The sequence below is a fragment of the Phoenix dactylifera genome, chromosome 18 (assembly GCF_009389715.1).
Source record: "Phoenix dactylifera cultivar Barhee BC4 chromosome 18, palm_55x_up_171113_PBpolish2nd_filt_p, whole genome shotgun sequence".
Classification (NCBI taxonomy): Eukaryota; Viridiplantae; Streptophyta; class Magnoliopsida; order Arecales; family Arecaceae; genus Phoenix; species Phoenix dactylifera.
The window spans coordinates 7,068,509-7,088,296 of NC_052409.1; the positions used below are offsets into that span (position 1 = coordinate 7,068,509).

General features: G+C 37.2%; 1 protein-coding gene across 8 annotated transcripts in view; it reads left to right on the forward strand.

Annotated features, from left to right (window-relative positions):
* Window positions 1-105: 105 nt before the first annotated feature.
* The window catches only part of LOC103710724, a 29,552-nt gene continuing 9,869 nt past the window's right edge, over window positions 106-19,788 (forward strand). For 3 of the 8 annotated variants that reach the window (XR_005506852.1, XR_005506853.1, XM_039115564.1), the window contains exons 1-9: window positions 106-587; window positions 3,765-4,070; window positions 5,690-5,872; window positions 8,063-8,198; window positions 9,159-9,493; window positions 10,502-10,631; window positions 14,700-14,828; window positions 14,963-15,007; window positions 15,986-16,065. Coding sequence is in view for 6 of the 8 variants with exons in the window: in XM_039115564.1 (XP_038971492.1) it covers window positions 214-587; window positions 3,765-4,070; window positions 5,690-5,872; window positions 8,063-8,198; window positions 9,159-9,493; window positions 10,502-10,631; window positions 14,700-14,828; window positions 14,963-15,007; window positions 15,986-16,065 (1,718 nt within the window). In the remaining 2 variants the exon portion in view is untranslated. Of the gene's footprint in view, window positions 588-3,764; window positions 4,071-5,689; window positions 5,873-8,062; window positions 8,199-9,148; window positions 9,494-10,501; window positions 10,632-14,699; window positions 14,829-14,962; window positions 15,008-15,985; window positions 16,066-19,788 lie in introns of all 8 variants that reach the window. The other 5 variants (XM_039115562.1, XM_039115561.1, XM_039115565.1 and 2 more) reach the window with 5 other exon arrangements.

The following is a 19,788-nucleotide window of genomic DNA, read 5'->3' on the forward strand; positions in this document are numbered from 1 at the left end:
AACAGGAGAGTGTTATCCGATCACGCCCAACGAGCGCCATGCATTACGTCAAACGCGTGGAAGCATTTGATTCGCCCAGGGAAGAAACGTCTGCAGCCGTCGGTTCAAGTCCCCCCTCGTGCGTAGGCTTCGCTCCTTGGCTCTTGCTGAACTTGAGATGCTTCAGACCAACTCCACCATTAATCCTCCCCTGAATCCCCAAATCCTACTCTCATGCTCTCCTTCAAATCACTCACCGGCCTTCATATCTTCTCGTCCAAATCCAAAAGCCCCTTCATTTCTACATCTCGTTCGCATACTTCTTCCGTCTCTTGTTCTCTTGGATCGCGGAAGACGCCCGTCGAGCATCTAAGATATGAATCCAACAGTGATTTCTCTTCGCAAAATGGCGAGGATTTTGCGGTAAAGAAGGAGTTCAAGGAACCGACGGAGGAAGACGGTATGCGGGGCGGAGAGGAGAAGAGGATCCCTGGAATTTACGTGCCAAGGCAGAAGTACATCTCTGTTTCCAAGGGGGAGCTTCTTGATGCCATCCTTTCTTTGTTTGAATCAAAGCAGGATGCCGAAGATTTCGTTCGCTTCTCAACGTAAGTTCCATCTTATAAAGATTTTCTTTTTCTTTCTGAGAAGGGAGATAGGAAGGCCCATCAATTTCATTTCGAGAGAATTGAAATGGAATACAAGTAACTGAGTCAATCAAGTGAGACATAAAGATTAAGATTTAACAGGAGATGTTTCCAGGACGAGCCCACGCAAGCCAATACTTCTTGATGCCCTTTTAGATTATTTTTTTAATTGATTTTCACTGTTTAATGGTTTTAATGCTGAAAAGTGAATAATACGCTTAGCTCATAGTGTGTATAATAATGTTGGATCTAATCATGACACCCGATTGTCGCGTCTCCAATTCTAGCATCACTTCTTGAGCAGTTCATGAACGAAATAAATGTTGGTCTATAGTAAGTTTCATTTGAACCTGGGAAACATGACCGGTGGTAAGGTATATGGCACTAGCAGAATTGCAAAAGAAGATAGAGGGTTAATACATTCAAGAATTGTGTTTTATTTCTTCAAATACAGTATGGATCTGGATTCCTCATATATGGAATGAGCCCAAGGTTCGTTGGTCAATGGGGCTACCAACCCAATCAGTAGAGTAAGCAAAAATGTCAAATCAGGAAATTACGTGATGAACATTTTGTATTATTATACCCTTCAAATTGATCAAAGTGCTTTTGACTATGTTAAGTGGTTGATGCGAAGTATATTTACTAAAAATGGCCTTGTAAGGGTTAAATTCTGCAATGTTACCATGATGCTATTATAACCACTAGCTTCTGATAAGGAATGATCATAACCAAGTTAAGTTAAAGCTTCATTCAGGCAAAATTGTGATGACCAGGCCAATTGCTACGTAAAGCTGTAAGCATTGTCAGGTCACATTTTAAGCCCTCCAAATTAATCATGTCAATAATATATATTTTAAGTTTTCCAAATACATCATATCAAAATGTTGATTATAGGTTTGCCAAAGCAATGAAGTTAGAATGTTTTGAGTAGATTTCCTCTTTGCATGATTTTTTCCTTCCAATCCCTTGGCACTACAGATTGATGCTAAAGCTGGATGGCGCACTCGTTACATACATACAACATACATACATACATATCTATATATATATTGTTGTGGTTCGAATCTGGCCTAAGGGTGACCACGCCGGAGGAGTCGGAGGAGCTGTCGGAGAGTGGAAGGGAAGGATGGGCACCACTCCTCGCGCGGTGGTGTACCTGCACAAAGCCTCATCGGTGTCTCCGGTGAGGGCCCTCCGACGATCAAGTTAGAGTAGGATTTTGTTGGTCCAGCCAAAAGTTCCTTACATGTTACCTGACAGGGCTATTTATAGTCCCGGTAGGGGTGCTTAGGTAGCGGAGGTATGGCCCGTTTCCATCATGAGTGAGGGTGGTGCGCAGCCAGAGCTTGCTTGTGGCGCGCGGTGTAGTCCGTTCTTGAAAACGGTAAGGCATTGACAGTCGTAGCAGAATATGGTCGGAGTAGCATGGTGCTGTCCTTTGACTATTGTGGGCTAACTAGCAAAGCGTGGTGTAGTGGTATCGCAATGTACGACCATGTAGGAGGGCGTGGGCACGCAAATGGGTACGGCCGTTGGTGAGGCCGAACTCGTCAAGAGGTCGCATCATGCATTTGGCGAGGTCGGATTGACAGGTGCCGAGGTTAGCCTAGCATTTTGGATTCCAAGGGGTGCTCGGTGGAGCACCCTGAGCTCAAGGGTCGGAGTGTATTACTGGAGAGGGCGCCTCAAGCTCGGTCGGAACGAGTCGGCAAATACAGGAGGCACCCCAAACTTGGTCGGGCGAGTCGGCGAATACCCGAGATTGAAGGAGCTTTCGGCGGAGTCCGAGGTCGAGTTGATTCTAGGCCGGACCGAGGGCATGTCTGGTCGGCGTTGGTGTCTATTGGGCCGAAATTGGGTGGCCCTTTTGTTGTAGGCTAGACGATCCATTTTGCGCGCGCGCACACACACAGAGACAGATATATATATATATATATATATATATATATATATATATATATATATATATATATATATATATATATATATATATATATATATATATATATATATATATATATGTGGCAGTCTCCAACCTCTTTTTCGTACGCTAACCTTATTGTTGGCATACTTCATGCTTCCATCATGATCAATATTGATGGGTTGCTTTTCTTGTATGAACTAGTTTATATATTCTTGTTTGTTCTTGTCTTGATGCAAACGTATTTTGTTGATCATTAAATTGTATATTTAGCCTGAAAAGCTTTTTTGCCTCCTTTATTTTTGCTTTATATCTTCGTGGTGAGAAAAATAAAAATATAGCACTAATATCATTTTTAAAGGAAAAAAAACCACTTTCTGGGCTCTTTTATATCTCTATTAATGCTTCAGTATTCCTTGGTGATGTGGATTTTAAGAAGAAATAGTAGTTATGAAAGCAACTCTCTGCTGAAAGGCATTGAGTTGGAAGACAAGGGCATAAGACGGTACTCCTGATTAGCATCGAAAGAGTATAAAATGATAGGAAATGGATGTTATGTTATGGACAGAGGTTGAGGGGTCAGAGATCTATAGCTATGAGGATGACCAGAGACCTTGGAGTTCGGCCTCTGTTCTCATGGAGACTTTTGCCATTTCCAATAAATTCCAAGTAGGCCAGAATAGTACTGTTCATGGTGAAGTGCAGCTAAGCCAGACATCAAATTTGTCTGATCCATGATCCTTTATTATGTAGTGAACACAATCCTTAACTGATGATGTTCATAACGCGGCTTTTTGCCCAACAGCATACCATTTGAAATTTAAATGCTCTGTTATATATCTAGCTCAACATCACATCACCCAAGATGCAAGCTTAACCTGCTTGCAAAGTCTCTTGGTAGTTGTACATTGAATCCCGCATTCATTGCAGTTGGGTATGTACAGGGGCACAAAAGAGGGCAATTTCCCTGATTACCCATGCCTATAGGCCTCTTTCCACACACACACACACACAAAAGAAAAAGAAAATCATTGGCAGCATGAAGTTTCATGCGTGAAGTGATGCTTTCGTGGAATTTGGATGTGGAATTTTGTCCCTTTTGATTGCAATTTTTGTTCTTTTTTTTGAATTTAAAATATTTATATTATTGTTAGAAATATAATAGCAAAATTTATATTTTGAAACGCACATAAAAAGTCTTTTTGAAAATTCAGGTGCTTGGACTCCATTCTTCATGCTGAACATAAAGGTTTGTTGGAGGAAATGCGAACTTACTACTCACTAATGTGTTCAGAAGAACAGAAGGCAGGCATTCGATGCTCTTCCATCAGGTTAGAGGAAGCCATAAATAGTAAGCAGCATTTAGCTTCAGATAGTTCTAATGGAACTAGAAATAGAGAGGAAAACAGTAGTTGCAAAAGTGATGAAAAACCACTATACTTTCCTAACGGCTTGGACCCAAGAAGCCTATTTGGATCATTTCATGGGACAGCTGCAACAAATTCTGTTTTGGAGTCAAGGTTAGTTACATTTGTTATTGTGGAATCTCATGTACATGATATATAGATAGAAAATCCATGACAAATAGTAAGTTGCATTTCTAAGTCCCGAGAAGCATCATGAGGTGAATTTTGCATTCATCCCAACCAACAATCTACTCACATACATGCTTTGCATCACTCTGTTTGATTTGCACTGATAATTCTATTTAATTTCTTATTTCACTGATCTGCCAAGATTGGAAGTTTGGTTGTTTAAGATGGTAATCTCAGACTACATTCCTTCTGCCAGAACATTCTCAATGTGCTTCACATTTTCATAACAATTTATCCAGAATATAAAGATGTCTCTTAGTTTGCTTAGAGGTTCTCACAGCATCCAAGGTTTGCGTATTTGGACAATATTGTACCTCATATCGATGAATGTCCATTAAATGTGGATTACTCTTCTTGGGATCTTTAAAAACAATTGCATATGTGGGACTTTTTGTAAGCAGCTGAGCAAGGTTCGCCGTCTCGGTATTGGACCCCATACCGGTGCCACACTATCACAATATTGGTACGGTATAGATTTTTTTGATGTACTGAGTGTCGGTACGCCATCCATACTAGATACTGGTACCGAACTGGTATGGTATGGTATGCCCCATACCACTTGGTTCGAGCCGGTATAGCATACCATGCAACTGAGTGCTACATTCAAACATTAATTATTAGATATGTACTGCCTTTCTTTGTAAAACCAGCATGTGATCTTCTTTCAAGTATAAATTTATCATCAAAACTGTAGCAGAGGAATCTTCCCCTTAGTCATTTCTGGATGATAAGATGCAGAGAATGCAGCTACAAATTGCTAATTGCATTATACCAGATATGTGCAGATTGCTTCTCCTATTCAGTTGTCTAACATATTGATTATCATGATTTACTCTCAATTGTGACGTCTCTGAAGTATGAAAGATATATTTAGGTTAATTTAGTGGTTAATAGTTGACATCAGAAGCCAGATCAAAGAAAAAATAATTTTTAAAGAAACTTCTACTGCGCATGATAGATGACACAAATTATTATGTTTCAGCTATGCTTGACATGATATCAGAAGGATAAAATATAGTGAGTTTTAAAAGACTAAAGGATTCGAAGATGATACAGACTCTTGTTTAACATTCTGTGTAGCTATAATATTCAATCAGAAATAAACGGATGCTTGAATGTAATGGTTATGGTATCTTCCGTGCAATTATCATATATTAAGCTCGTGCTTAATATTCGCAGAATATTGAGTTATTAACTCTTGCTTGATGGCTTCTTCAAGTTTCTTCAGTGAGATTCTCTTTTACAATCAATCATATCATTTTTTTTATTTGCAGAATGTGACATTGTAAATTTTATATAATTTGATACTACTGGCAGAACTCTTCTGATGATTCAAGCATATTACATGCAAATCCTGCTAGTTAATAGAACAGAGAGTCAGAGACATTCCACAGAGTGCCATCTATCAATCCATTTTCTTTCAGATTCTTGAATTATTTTTTTGTTCCTGATTTGAAGTTTTCTACAAAGTAAAATACATATCATTCTCCATTTAGTGTTTGCTTGTTGTTTTTGCCTAACTCATAATTGGGTTTCACATGCAGAGTTGCTGCTGTTGCAACTCAATTCCAGCGGTCTTTTATGAAACTTCTATGTGATGCTCAATTTGAAGAACTATCAGTACAAGATTTGCTGTTGACAGATGCATTGAACAATGACTATCTCTTGACATTGCCAATCTATGTTGATTGGAAAAAGGCTTCGGAGTCCAATGCAATAATATTCAGGTAAAGTCATTGGGCTTAATTCTAACCTATGTTTTGGTTGAACAAGGAAATCACGTAATTGTGACATTGTTGTTGAACATATTGGTTGTGTACATAATTCATCGTTTCGTGATTTCGTCCTACTGTTTTGGAAGTATCACTAAAAGGTTAAAAGCAGCATGTATCATTTCCTTTGTACCATTCACATAGCCAGATTAAGATACAGTTTTCTTTGCTTATTTCCTGCTATGCCGATGTTACTTTTGTTATTGCTTTTAGTTATCACCCAGTGTATGTTTGTTTCTTTTTCTGGTGAAGCTTCCTAATAATCATCCATGATAAATAACTACTTAGTAATTGTAGCATACATTGAGCATCTCAGTCTGGTTTGCAATATATTTATAGACACGGTTTTAAGTTCCATCCAGAGCTCTGAATCTGAAAAGTTGTACTTCTTGGTTTTGCTTGGAGCCAATCGAAAACCTAGGTTGGCTTTGGAGTTTTGGCTTGTAAGACCATATTTAGTTGTATATATGGGCTATTTGTTTTTCCTTATTCTTCATATGTTTAAATTCTGAACATTACTTCATTAGCATTAAACTTGGATTTTGTAAGTTTGAAAAATAAAAAGCATTTTGATATTTCCCCCATCCTTTAACATGGCGAGATTTCTGGGGATTTTGAGAGCTTTTTTGAGTGAGGGAATAGGTTTCTGGAGTATATTAGGACTCATGAATAAAGAATTTATGAGATCTGATCTTAGATTATGTAGATAAAATATATCAGCATGCAAATCTTGTCAACTACTATGAACTTTTCAAATTTTAAGAGATATCTTGTCAGTATTCATCAAAAATATGGTTGTGATTGAATGATATGTAGCACTCCTAAATGATGTCTAACTTCCATTTTAGTATTTGCTTATTTTCAATTTCTTATGTTTTATTAGATTAAACTTCAAAACTATGAAAAATAGATTTCAAAATCTGAAATAATACAACTTAGTTTATATCTCTGTGTGTTACATTATTGGCCTAGTTGAAACTGAATCCAAAACTGAGTTTTTTTAACCCTGCTTATAGTAATACTTCAATATGTGCAGTTTCATCTGTCTTAATTTGAGCTTATTGATCAGGCTAGGTAAATTTTCTTAGCGGGAATAAGGTAGAATGAGTAAGAAGATAAACAAAAGGAGAACATGCATTCAAAAACACCACACTTACATTTGCCTATGGGTCCTCTGCTGCTTGTTAAATAAGTGTACCTTTAGGCAGTTCTCGCCATTTTCAAAAGAGAAAGAGAAGGAGATAGAGAGGGGATTACACTTTCATGCATAAACAATGATTAAGAGAATGCGAATAGTGTAAAACCTTGTATGTAACATGGAAAAACTAGGTCCAAGGATCTTGTTTGAGCCTGTAGCAAGTTTTTTCTGCAAAAACTATCTTATGTGTAGCAGCTTGGGTGAAATGTACAGAACTACAGATAGATTTCCTTAGGAAGGAAAAGGGTATTTTTCATGTCTGCCCAAAAGAGAAACTTACATAATTCGCCTCCACCACAACTAGAACAGCGACAATGTTAATTTGACCATGGAGGTGGTATCCACAAGCAACTAGATGAGCTTTCTATTGCTCTAATGAACATGGCATTTGAGCCTTATTTCTCACAAATAATGCTCCATATACTTGTTCACTATGAAAGATAGTATTGCCACAGGATTGAGGTTCTTCATGGGTACAAGCAGATTCTCTAATGGATTAAAATAGTTCAGAGTACAAGTTAAACATAATTAAGCTTAAATGGTTCAAGTCATGTTGCAACTCACAGTCATACTAGTAGCATAGTAGAGCAATGAGACATATTTAGATAAAGATTGGGTGCATGGTTCGCCGTACCGGCCCGAACCGGATGGTATTGGGTATACCGTACCATACCGGTTCGGTACTGGTACCCGACATGAGGGGCATACCGACACTCGGTATGCCGAAAAGATTTCGTACTGTACCGTACTGACACAGTGCTAGTGTGGCACTAGTACGGGATCGTATACCGAGACGGCAAACCTTGATTGGGTGCATGCTCTCAAAGTAAGGGAACTTCTTAAAATGAATATCCAAGATATGCAATTCTTTAAATTGTTTTCTTTATGCAATTTTTTCAATATATGTATATTTCTTTTAGCATATTCAATCTTTACATCCAATTCAGGCGTGGGTATGCAACTGAGAGGCAGAAGGGTTTACTAATTGTTGAAAAACTAGATTATCTACAGTCAAAGCTTTTGCAGAAAATATTTTTTAGTCTATCAAGGCCGCTGAAAAAAATTGGATGCTGGCTCAATGAGGTTAGTTGACTTATAGTCTGAAACAATATCATTCTTTTCCATCTGATGCTTGGTTCAGGAACTAGTTTATTTTTTGTTGGTATGCATCATGACTATGGGACATTTGTTCTCCTGAATTGAGAATCAAAGACCTTATTAACTGAGACATGATTACAAAAGATGTTGAGTTTTTGGACAACTAACTTGTCAATCTTCAAACTGAAGGAGTGCTTTCCAACTTCCCAACTTCAACTAGCCAACCGCCCCTCTAATAAACCCCTGGACTCCCTTTTTTTCTTGGATTTTTTTTCCTGTGCTGTATCAGCACTGAGTTATTCACTGGTTTGTGATTTATTCACGAAATCCATGATTTTATCAAACCCTTCATGATCATTGGCAAACCTTCAAAACACGAAGAATTCTTGATTATTTGAAAAATCTGGAATATCTTGTGACTATGGTTAAAAGACGAGATGCTTGAAATAATGGTACCTCTTTTACGTATACCTTCATCTATATTTAATAAAAATATTTGATTTTTTTTTTTTTTTGCTTTAATTCTTTACCAGATATTGAATATTTCATCTACAGCGGAGTTCTTGTTAGAAGCTTAAGGTATTTTCCTTAGTGGTTAGAATCTTCTATCTAGGGCAAAACATTCGCTTCAGAATTTTTCCAGAATCTCGGTCCCATACCCACTTCTTAAGTGCTTCCATACTGCAAGTGTTTCTAAAATATTTGGTTCCCACACCCACTTCTTATTTTGGCAACTAAGTTCTTTCTAATATAAATCTTATTTTGTGTTATTATCCTTGTACTTCACTTATTTGAGTGGTCTATCATGCTGAATGTGTACTATGTGCTCCTTCTTGCTTTTATAAACAAACTATGCTTGAATTGAATGGCTTTGCATGATTAGTTTGGAACCAGCATATTTTAAAATTTAGGCTTCACATACACATTTGTGTTAGTTTGAAACAGGTGCTAAAAAGTTTGAATGAAGCACAAGATATGCAACTCTGGATTGAGAAAGTGAAGAATTGGCTCAAGGAACAATATTTACCAGAGAGTGCTGGGCTTCATGGTGAAAATATGTCTAAAAATCAATTTGAATATGATCAGATAGCAGATGGTGACCTTCCTATTTGGCTTGCTGCACAAAGGGCAGTCTCTCGTTATGAAGGGTTTTTATCACCTGCTGGGCCCCGTGGGAGACTTATAAGAAGATTGCTTACCTGGACTGGATTGATTCCTTCACTGCCAGAGGCATCAATAGACTTGGATGATGATGATAAATATTTAGAAACTTACTTGAGGTTAGTGCTGGTAAAGTTGTATCTCCCCATCAACTTTATTTTCCAACTCCTGTTTCTGTATAACAATACCTGAAATACAAACACAGTAAGTGATGATGAAATAAACAAACAGTTAAAGAAAGATGATAAGGAAAAAGATGTGAAGGAAAATTAGTATTGAAAGGGGGTAAAAGACGATGCCTCATCTGCTCACTGGATGACATGTCTATACAAACTAAAAGAGTTTAATATATTTTGATGGTGCAAATGATTGTTAACAATTAACAAGCATTCTTATTCTATACCTATATTTCATCTGAACCCACTCTTGATCATTGTAGTGTTTTTATATATTTATCTGCAATGTACAATCAACTATTGAAATCAAAGTCCACAATCTTAATACCGGGTACTACATCAGTACTTTATCGGTTCGGTTCGGTATGATACGGTACGATACACCTCTATACTAAAATATCTCTCGAATCTTTTTTCTTAATTTTTATCTTGGTATGCCTCGGTACGGACCGGTACGCACCTCGGTATGCCTTGAAATAAGTCAGTATGCCTCGGTACGGGGCTTGTACCGATTTGAAGATCTATTTTATATCCATTTTTTGCCGGTATGGTACGGTACGCCCTGTATCGGGCCATACGGCAGACCATGATTGAAATAATGTCTCACCGCCCTTGCTTATTTATTCATTAAGTGAAGAAAATTTCTAGGTATATTTAGATTTGATCAAAGATCCTTATTTTCTTTGTTGACTTATATCAGTATACACATTCCATTGCAAAAGAAGTTGGTATCATGCCCCACATATATTGTTGATACTGTGTATCACAATGCCCTTTCTCTAGTATTGATATTCTACATCATGGAAAATATATGTTCTTGACTATGTTCCAAGTCTTTTTCTTATTCTTATGACTTATTGACTGTGAAACAATTATTGCTTTTATCTTATAAACTGCAACGTACAAATTTCTTAATGTTGATCTTTGATAGATTAAAACTACTGCTTTCAGGCCAAACTTTCTGCCAAGAATAACTCTTGGCAACATATGGGAACCTGCTATGGTGGAATCATGTGGGCATAATGTCTGGAAAAGGTTAAAGACTGCTGTTTCTATTCTATTTTCCAGGTCGACTCTACAGGTATCACTTCATTATTCACTTATTCTTCCTCATTCATGGGCACCTTCATCATCATAAATGATGATCTACATTCTCTTTGGTATCCCTGCCATAGACATGAAACTATATGGTCTGTGTTACTTTAAAATAGTCTTTTTCTCTTGGTTGCATATCAAAGTTCTAAGTATTCATAAATAATCTGCAGCAATGAAACTTTAGGGTTCCAAAGATACTAATCATTGCTTTCATTATCATTTCCATTGCAACTTTTGAGAAATATTCCTGCTTTAGTATGAATACATAGTAAAGTCATTCTTTATTCTTTCCATTTCGAACTTTACTAATGTCATTTTAAAGCAAAAGTTGAAGTACTGAAATCAATATCTTATTGATATGGTACGGACTAATATGATACCATACAATACATGGTATGCTTTTTGGTATTGGCATAGTGTAGATGAGGGGATGTACCATGTCTCTATACAGATGGGTCCAAGTGGCGTACTGATATTAATGCTGATAGGGACCCAAGGTGGCTCAACAATCAGCTAAGTGATGTCAAGATGAGCACAAAGAAGCAAACTGGTTTCCCTGATTTGAGTTGCAAAAGCAATAGGGTATAGATGTCTGCAAGTAAAAGACAACTGACATGCACATCAGCTAGAAAAACCCAGCAAGACCTGAACAAGGCCTCTTCTACCCCAGAAGGGAATTAAGGATTTCTAGTTTCTACTGACATCAGCTAATAATAAAACAATATCTTTAAATTTAGTAATTATTATGGTTCAAAGAAAATAAAAACGAAATAAACTAAGCTAGTATAATAATTGGATTCTTGCCAATCAAACCCTTTGATTTGACTAGTCGCACTAGCCATCAAGCTTTTTATGCCTCTACCCAAGGTTTGCTGAACTGGACCGAACCATCCAAACTGGGCCAAACTGCCCATACCGAGCCAACCCGATAGGGGACCAGGTTGGTTCACCTATTTTTTTAGAAATCGGCTTCGAACCGGCCGGAATGAGTCCCGAACCGATAGGAATTGGCCAGAACTGGTAGCGAACCAGATGGTTCGCATCGAGTCGGACCGGTTCCAAACCGGCCCCCCTCCCCTCTTTTTTTCTTTTGTTTTAAAGCTTAGTTGGGAAGGCCCAAAGAAGTTTCTCAAGCCTTCCCAACCTATTCGAACAACCCCCCTTTCCTCCCTTCCTCACGGCAAAAAATACGCTAATTCAGTACAATTGAAGGAGGATCCAACCTTAAATAAGGTATACTTCCTCTTTTCTATCTCATTTTTACTTTTTTTGGAAGCCAAAAAATACCTTGAAATGATGCATGGTGAACTTCAATTCACCGGTGAGTCTCAGTTTACGCATGCAATACGGGATAGGGATCACGGTGTACGATCTAGTAGAGCCTATGAGGATACGATTGCATATAAAAGATTGGCTCCTCGAGGTCATTTAGAATTATATGATGCAGCTATAAATGACCTCGCACGTAGAGTAGGATTCATAGACGTATCAAGTTGAGTCGTATACTGGATTCTATTATCCACAACTATAGGCAGCCTATGATCCATACGAATATGGATATGAATATGGTGTGTATGAAGCATCGTCTTCTGGTGGCTACTATCCTACGCAGTCCGGAGCATCTTACGAGTCAGATTTTGCTATCGATATATTCAGATGGCCCCTCTTTACAGTCGTATTATTAGCCAGAGGATATCTCTCAAAGCTAGAGCTTCAGCAAGAGATCCGAGAGTGCTTATAAGTTATAACCCAGAACGCATTTCTTATAAGATGAACATACAAGACTACAATATCACTTAGTTATAGGGGTAGGCTGATGTGCCTCTAGACTATATTAATAATCCGGATATCTATGAGAGGCATCACTATTCGACGAGATTACCAATTATGTTAAAATTTTTATCTCACTATTTGATTTTAGGATATTTCATGTTGCTTCTTGTAGCATGCAATATTTTACTAATTATGTTATATTTTGTATTACTTTAAAACAACAAGATGCATCATTTAGGCTATACCAAAATCATAGAAATATCAAAAAAATTAAAAATATCAAAAATATCAAAAACTATAAAATTATACTTAAAATTATTGAAAAAGTTAAAAAAATTGATTACCAGTTAATCAAACTTGAAAAACTTTAAAAAAAATTAGGCGTGCAAGTTCCAACTTAAAAAGAAAAATTTGGGCTTGCCGGTTCAATATAGTACCGGTTTGGTACCATATCGACCCGCCCGCCAACCGATACAGGTCCCGATACCAGTTCGGCGGAGCTTGCTTCCATTAACATCACATTATTGGCTTCACATAGGGTCTTTTGGAGTTGCACAGAAAGGAAGAGGCCCCTTAGTCGTACCAAGGTTGCTATAGAGTCACACCAAGGTCCTTATAGAGTCACACCAAAGTATAGGCAAAGTCATACTATAATTATGTGAGAACCCATGTGGGGTGTATTTAGTCTTACATCAGCTATGCACTAGATAGATCTTAGGTACTTATGCAGGGCCAAGAAACCCAAATAATACCTTTTGGCTAGGCTATTTGAGTAAGGTCCTAAGTTGTTATAAATGGTATCTGAGCGGACCTAGCCAATGGCTTATGTGGACTAGAGAACACTGCAACACAGGCCCATTGGGACTGACCATGGGCCAATTGTGGTACTTGTGATTAGATTTGAATGGATTTGAACTCTTAGCCTCGCGGGGATGCTAGAGCTTAAATGACAAAAGTATATGAGTATCTATGCAGGTGTGTGTTTGGTCCTACATTGGCTATGCACTGGGTAGATCTTGGGTACTTATACAGAGACAAGGAATCCAAATAATACCTTCTGGCTAGTTTTTTTGGGTGACGTCCTAAGTTATGACAAAAGAACATAAATGACAGTTTCAAAGCATCAATTAATTCACTATTCAAATGTGGTATTTACAGTGTTCTAGGACCCTTTACAATGAATAGGACCCTTTACAATGAATAAGTCCCTTGGACACCTCTACAATTTAACTTAAAGATGAAGTATGACAACAAACTAAATTTATGGAGCTAATCCCTTGCAGTAAGGTGAAATCAGTACTTTCAAGACATCTGACAGCAAAACAAATGTCATTTGAACCCCTCTAATGGTATATGGATGTCATTAGATGACTCCTTGATTAAATAGGACCATGAACCTGCAAATTTTCATCCAACAACATGCTCATTGCTGTCTGAAATTCTGAATATATATTGATGACTAGATTACTATCACTAGTATAAACCGGTATAGCTGCTATGGACCAAAATGCACAACCATTAAAACCTTGAATTTTAGAATATGTAAATTGCAATTAGAAGGATCCTAAGAACAACTTGTGAGTGCTAATTTCTATTCTTTTCTTGTTTGTAGACATGTTTATATCTTGATACACATCTACATCTCCACTCATAGCATCTTGGTTAGATAAGAGTGGAGCGGCCCAAGGGTGTATCACTTGGGGGCTCAAGAGGTGCTCTGAGAGTGCCCATCATATATAAAGAATAGAAATACATAAAACATTTAATAGAAACATCCATACTAAAACCTAGAAACATATTGCTTAAATTCCTCTCGAAATATTCCTAGAAAATATGTGCTTGGTTGTTATGGAATAGAGAAGGGCACCTTCAAATTAATGATTAAACTCTTTAAGTTCGAAAGAAATATTATTAAATTTTTTTGTCCTATGGTATGTTGTACCATACCAAATTGGACGGTATGGGGCATAACGTACCATACTAATTCGATACCAGCACATAGTACAGGGGGCATACCGACACTTGGCACACCGAACCAGCCCCATACCATACTGTACTGACATAGGGATAGCGTGGCACCGGTACGGAATCCGGTACCGAGACAGCATACCTTGCTTTCTCCTACATTTTGCTTGTCCTAAAGCCCTCCTTATTTTCAATTTTTTGTGAAAATTTGTAGATAATTGTAAGGTATGTTAGTGGTAATTTTTTGCTTTATGCTGACCTCTTAGACATTTGCACTTATACAGATGTATAACTTTCAAGTTTAGTTCTGAATCAGGAGCCAGCTTTTCAAGAATTGATTCTGCTTTATACTGATCAGACAAGCCAAACTAAATCTGAAGATAAAGCAGAGATTTTGCCCTTGCAATTGAAGATATACCAGAGAATACCTCTTCCCGATCTTCCAGTAAGTATACATAACATTGTTTTATAATAGTCCGAAAAGATTGTATAATTTCATTTATGTATTTATTGTCTCAAGTTCTTATGCTAAATATGCTCTTAAATAAACATGAATATTCATAGTTGTTCTTGGTGCAGGTTATTTTCCCTCACAAAAAGCTGTCTTTCCGGATTTTAGATACGGTAATTTTTTTAACAATACTTTCTTAGAATTCTTTATTGTTTATGCTTATTTAAGATTGTCTTCTTCTTGTATTTAGTGATTTCATCTAGAGATCCTCATATTTTGTCTTCAATTACATTTCATTAGTATTAGTTAGGTATATTTATGTGCAAATTATGTATATTAATTATCTTTTACCATCATAAGTAGTGAAGTCCGCAAAATGTTACAAGTTTCCATCATGTGGCAATAGAAACTTCTAAAAAAAATATAAGTATGTTAGTTTACACCATGGTACGCTGTACCGACTCGAATCGGGTGGTACGGGGCATACTATACTAGTTCGGTACCAGTACCCGATGCGGGTGGCGTATTGACACTCGGTACGCCAAAAAAACTTCGTACCATTCCGTACTGACACTATGCTAGTGTGGCACCGGTATAGGGTCCAGTACCGAGACGGCAAACCTTGGTTTACACTATTCTCCTTCAACATCATCCAATGTGGCCAATGAATCATAATCAGGATATGCATTTTCATTTAGATTCAAATTATCTAATTATCTAAGGCCAGCTAAAACACTATTCTCCCTACCTCCCCCTTCTCTCTCTCTCTTTTCCTCCCTCCCACGGTCTGCATGCCGTCTCCTCCGTCAGTACAGACCCAGCACGGTCCGTACTGACTCGTGCCACTGGAAAACCGGTACGATGCTTGGTACCAGTTCTGCCGACCTCGATAAGAATAGATACCAAAATGTTTGTTAGCCATCTTTGAGTTTGTTCCATTTTTTGGTTCACGTTGACTGAAATATTAGCATATTCTCTTGATGTTAGTTTTTCATAAGGATGCCTGAAAAGGTTGCTTAGTATTTTTTTGGGAAGCATAACCCCTTATAAACAACTTAAGGTAGATATGCTAGTATTCATTCGAAGGAAATAACTTTTCACATTGTTTACTACTATGGCTTGAATAATAATTATCATTTTTGTAACTACAGGTGCGATTGGATGTTGCAACTATGCTGGGATTATTGGCATACTTTGTTAATTACAAATTTGAGAACATTCTCTCATCTCCGTACGTATCTAATCTGTTTCTATTTCCATTTTGAGCGCATGAAATTCAAATGTGAAAAAAGGTTAATTACGGTATCTATATGATGCCTTTGTCATAATTTTTGAGATAATTCTAGGCAAATAGAATGCCCCATTCTTTGAACTATTCCATCTCATTTCTGAGTCTAGGTGCATTACGAAGATGTTCTTCTTACATGTATTTCTGAACTTTGTTGTCAGTAAGTTCATGTGATAGGGCTTTCTATGTATCAATGCCTATGAATTTAGGGCCTGCTTGAGATTGCTCTTGTTCTTTTTCTTGTTTTCACAGAATCTAAGAAGAAAAATGAACTAGACTGAAAAATATGTATGATGAAACCCCCTTTGTTTCTTTAAATTGTTTGTAAAATCTTTAGATTTTCTGGAAGCAAAAATTTTATGTTCCAGAAAAGAGTGAAAGTAAAAGCAATGGATAGAAGAAATTTTCTGCAAATGCCATCTTCAACATCAATATCCATGTGATATCTCACTAATTTGTAGAGAAACGAACAAAAACAGAAAAACAACGATGCAAATAGGCTCTTAATCTTAGCTTTTCTCATTCTATTTATCTTATTTTTTCTTTAAATTGCATTATCAAAAAGTAAAGTTCATTTGCTTCTAGGATTGGAATCACTGGTTACTCTTTTAGTTCTTTGGAGATTTATTTTATTCAAAAATGAGGATGCGGCTCAAAATATTTATAGTTGCATCTCTATGATATTTGGGATATAAATGTGCTTAATTAGTGTTGTTTAACTGCCAAATATCAGTGTGTGCTGCAAGGTTGATAATTTGTATGGACTGATGCTTAGGGTGGAAACCGGGATATGATCCATATATAATCAGCTAGAAGTCAGTCAATGGAAGAAGAATGGTCAACGAACCAAAAAAAAAAGAAAAAAAAACATAGATAGGGAATGGAGGGAGTGAATCCATGTGGATCATCATTCCTTGTTATGCTTATCATTATTTATCAAGTCTAACATAAGATCTCAAACCAAGGATTCAAGAATTGCCTGCTGTTGGTATGCCAGGCTGGCACTGACACAGTACATACAACATCTTGCTAGTGCTTTACATGCATTGTCACGACAAAATGCTTACTGGCATGCTACCATTACAATGCTGGAGCAGCATGTTGGCAAGGCACTGTCGGTATGGTAGATATCATTTTGTGCCATGCAGCTACAACTGACACAAATCCTGTCTCCAGCTTGTTCTTCATGATAGGTTGATCATCTCTAAAGAGATCATTGTATGCCATATACGTTGGTCCAAATATATACTAGTGACAATAAAACAGGCTTGTAAACTGCACAAAACAAGTTTAAAGACTTTAAGTCTAAACATGATAGACTAAATGAACTTTAAAAGGCCAAACCATATTATATCCTCCTGTAGAGAAGAACTGGCTGCAACAAAAACACTTTAAATGTAAAATAAATTTGTAGAAGAAAAAAAAGAGAGAGAAATATACAGTGAAAAGTATAGCACTAAAGAAGAAGAAGAAGATAACAAAAGCTCAATCACAAAAAAAGAAAAGAAAAGAAAAGAAAAGAAAGATTAGTAGCAGCACACAGACAGTTAACTATGTAATTTGGATCATGGTCTACCGTACCGTACCAGAAAAAAACCAGTACGAAACTTAACTTCAAGTCGATACAAACCCTATATTGCCATGTACCGAGGCGTACTATCCCATACCGAGGTGTACCGGGGTACATACTGGCCCGTACTAAGGTGTACCGACCTATATCGAGGCATACCGAAATAAAAATTGAAAAAAAATATTAGAAAGCTATTTCGGTACAGGATGTATCGTACTGTTCTGTACTGTATCGTACTGAACCGATAAGATACCAATGCGGTACCCAGTACCGAGATTGCGAACCTTGATTTTGGATTGTCATTTCATAGTTGACTTGTGGCAAAGGTATCAAAGCTTTCCAGATTGTAGTAACAATCAATGACCGAGTTCTTGCTAGTGTCAGTTGGATGATCTTGTAATATAACAAAAATAATCATCTCCTTACTTTTAATCTTCCCATAAATTAAATGACAACCTACCTCAAGCAGTAGTGTGGTTATTGAAGCACCAAAGCATGGAGCAACAATTATCTAGCCAACTTACCTTACCTAACCCATTGTAAACTGATTGTTCCTTGGTTATCTCATAGATTGCGGTATTATGTGGTGTTAATTGACTACTTGATGGCAAAAGGTTAAGTTGACAAACAATCGATCAACAATGTGCATCAAGTTTAACACTTCTCATGTGAGGCCCAGATCACATGCATGGAGGAATAAAGTCAAATTGTCAACTAGGATAATAAATGAATAATTGACTTGGAGAGGATCTAACCTCATCACATCCAACAATTTAAGCTCCAATACCATGTTGACTAACCACTTGACTGAAAAAACTTAATTTGATGGTTAATTGGTCAACAATTGCATACATGTCGTAGGCTTGAAGGCCTAGCATGAGCTTGAGAGCAACATAATGGAATGATCCGATCAAAGAGAAGGAAGATTTTCTTCAACCCACTTAACTTGAATCTTTCGAAAGATAACTAGAAGAAGATAGAAAAATTTTAAAAGTAGGGCTTAAATCTTTCATTAGTGATTAAAAAAAATGAGGTACATAGCCTCTATTTATAATGTGAGGTCCGTCCTAACACAATTTGGGCCAGAATCCTCTTTCTAACCTTAGTAGGACTTTTTTTCCTAAAATAGACATATTTAGTAGAAATCTTTTTTAAAAAGCTAAAATCTCGAGAAGGTAGATCTTGATTTTTACATCAATTTTGCCTTCTGTCACTCCGCCTGATTTTTTTCGGATAGAGAGCTACGCACGGTCAAAATTTTACTCGAAAAAAAAAAAATTGGTTTGACCGGGCCATTTCGGACTCCAAACGATAGAATTTGGGCTCGATTGTTAGGGGTGTCGCCTCCTTAAGGGCGGGGCATCATGTCGTGGATCTCAAAAAATTGTCTGATTTATAAAAAAAATCATCTCAATCGAATATCGTATGATCAAGTTATGGCCTCCAGAAGTTTGGCCTGCAACTCGGCTTCCTGCTGTGATGGATCTTGCTCCTGGTCCCTGTCTAGCCTTGCTCGTAGTAACCAAAGTAGTCCACATCAAGTCTGGTGATCCTTCTGGATCACTGAAGTTAAACTACGCTATACAAGAAATTAACCTAAAGCTAGAAGTAAAGAAAGCAAATAAAATTTTGAAACTGCAAATAAAATTTTGAAACTAAGGCAAAAAATAACTAAGCACCTAGAAGGCTAACTAAGGGTACCTAGCAGCTCTTTACCTTGCTACCAAGAAGACTTTGTCATTGCTGGAATCCACCAAGCTACTTCGAAGCACGCCGCAACAAAGGACTCTACTAACTAACAACATTGCTATCTTCGAAATTCATCATGCTCCAGAATCCACCAAAGCTTGCACAAAATCCACCATGCAAAAGATTTTAGAACAACCATGACTTAACATGTACATAAGAGAAAACAAGCTTCAATGATATGAAAAATGAGTAAATAATGGGGTTTTTATAGGCTCTAGGGCCCTTTACATTGGTGGGGATGAGTGAGTACCTTTAGAGTTCAACTAAAACTCAGAAAACAGGTTTTAAAACTACTAGAACAAGTAATCTCGCTGTAGGGTGATTCTAGAAGAAATTACATTTTGACG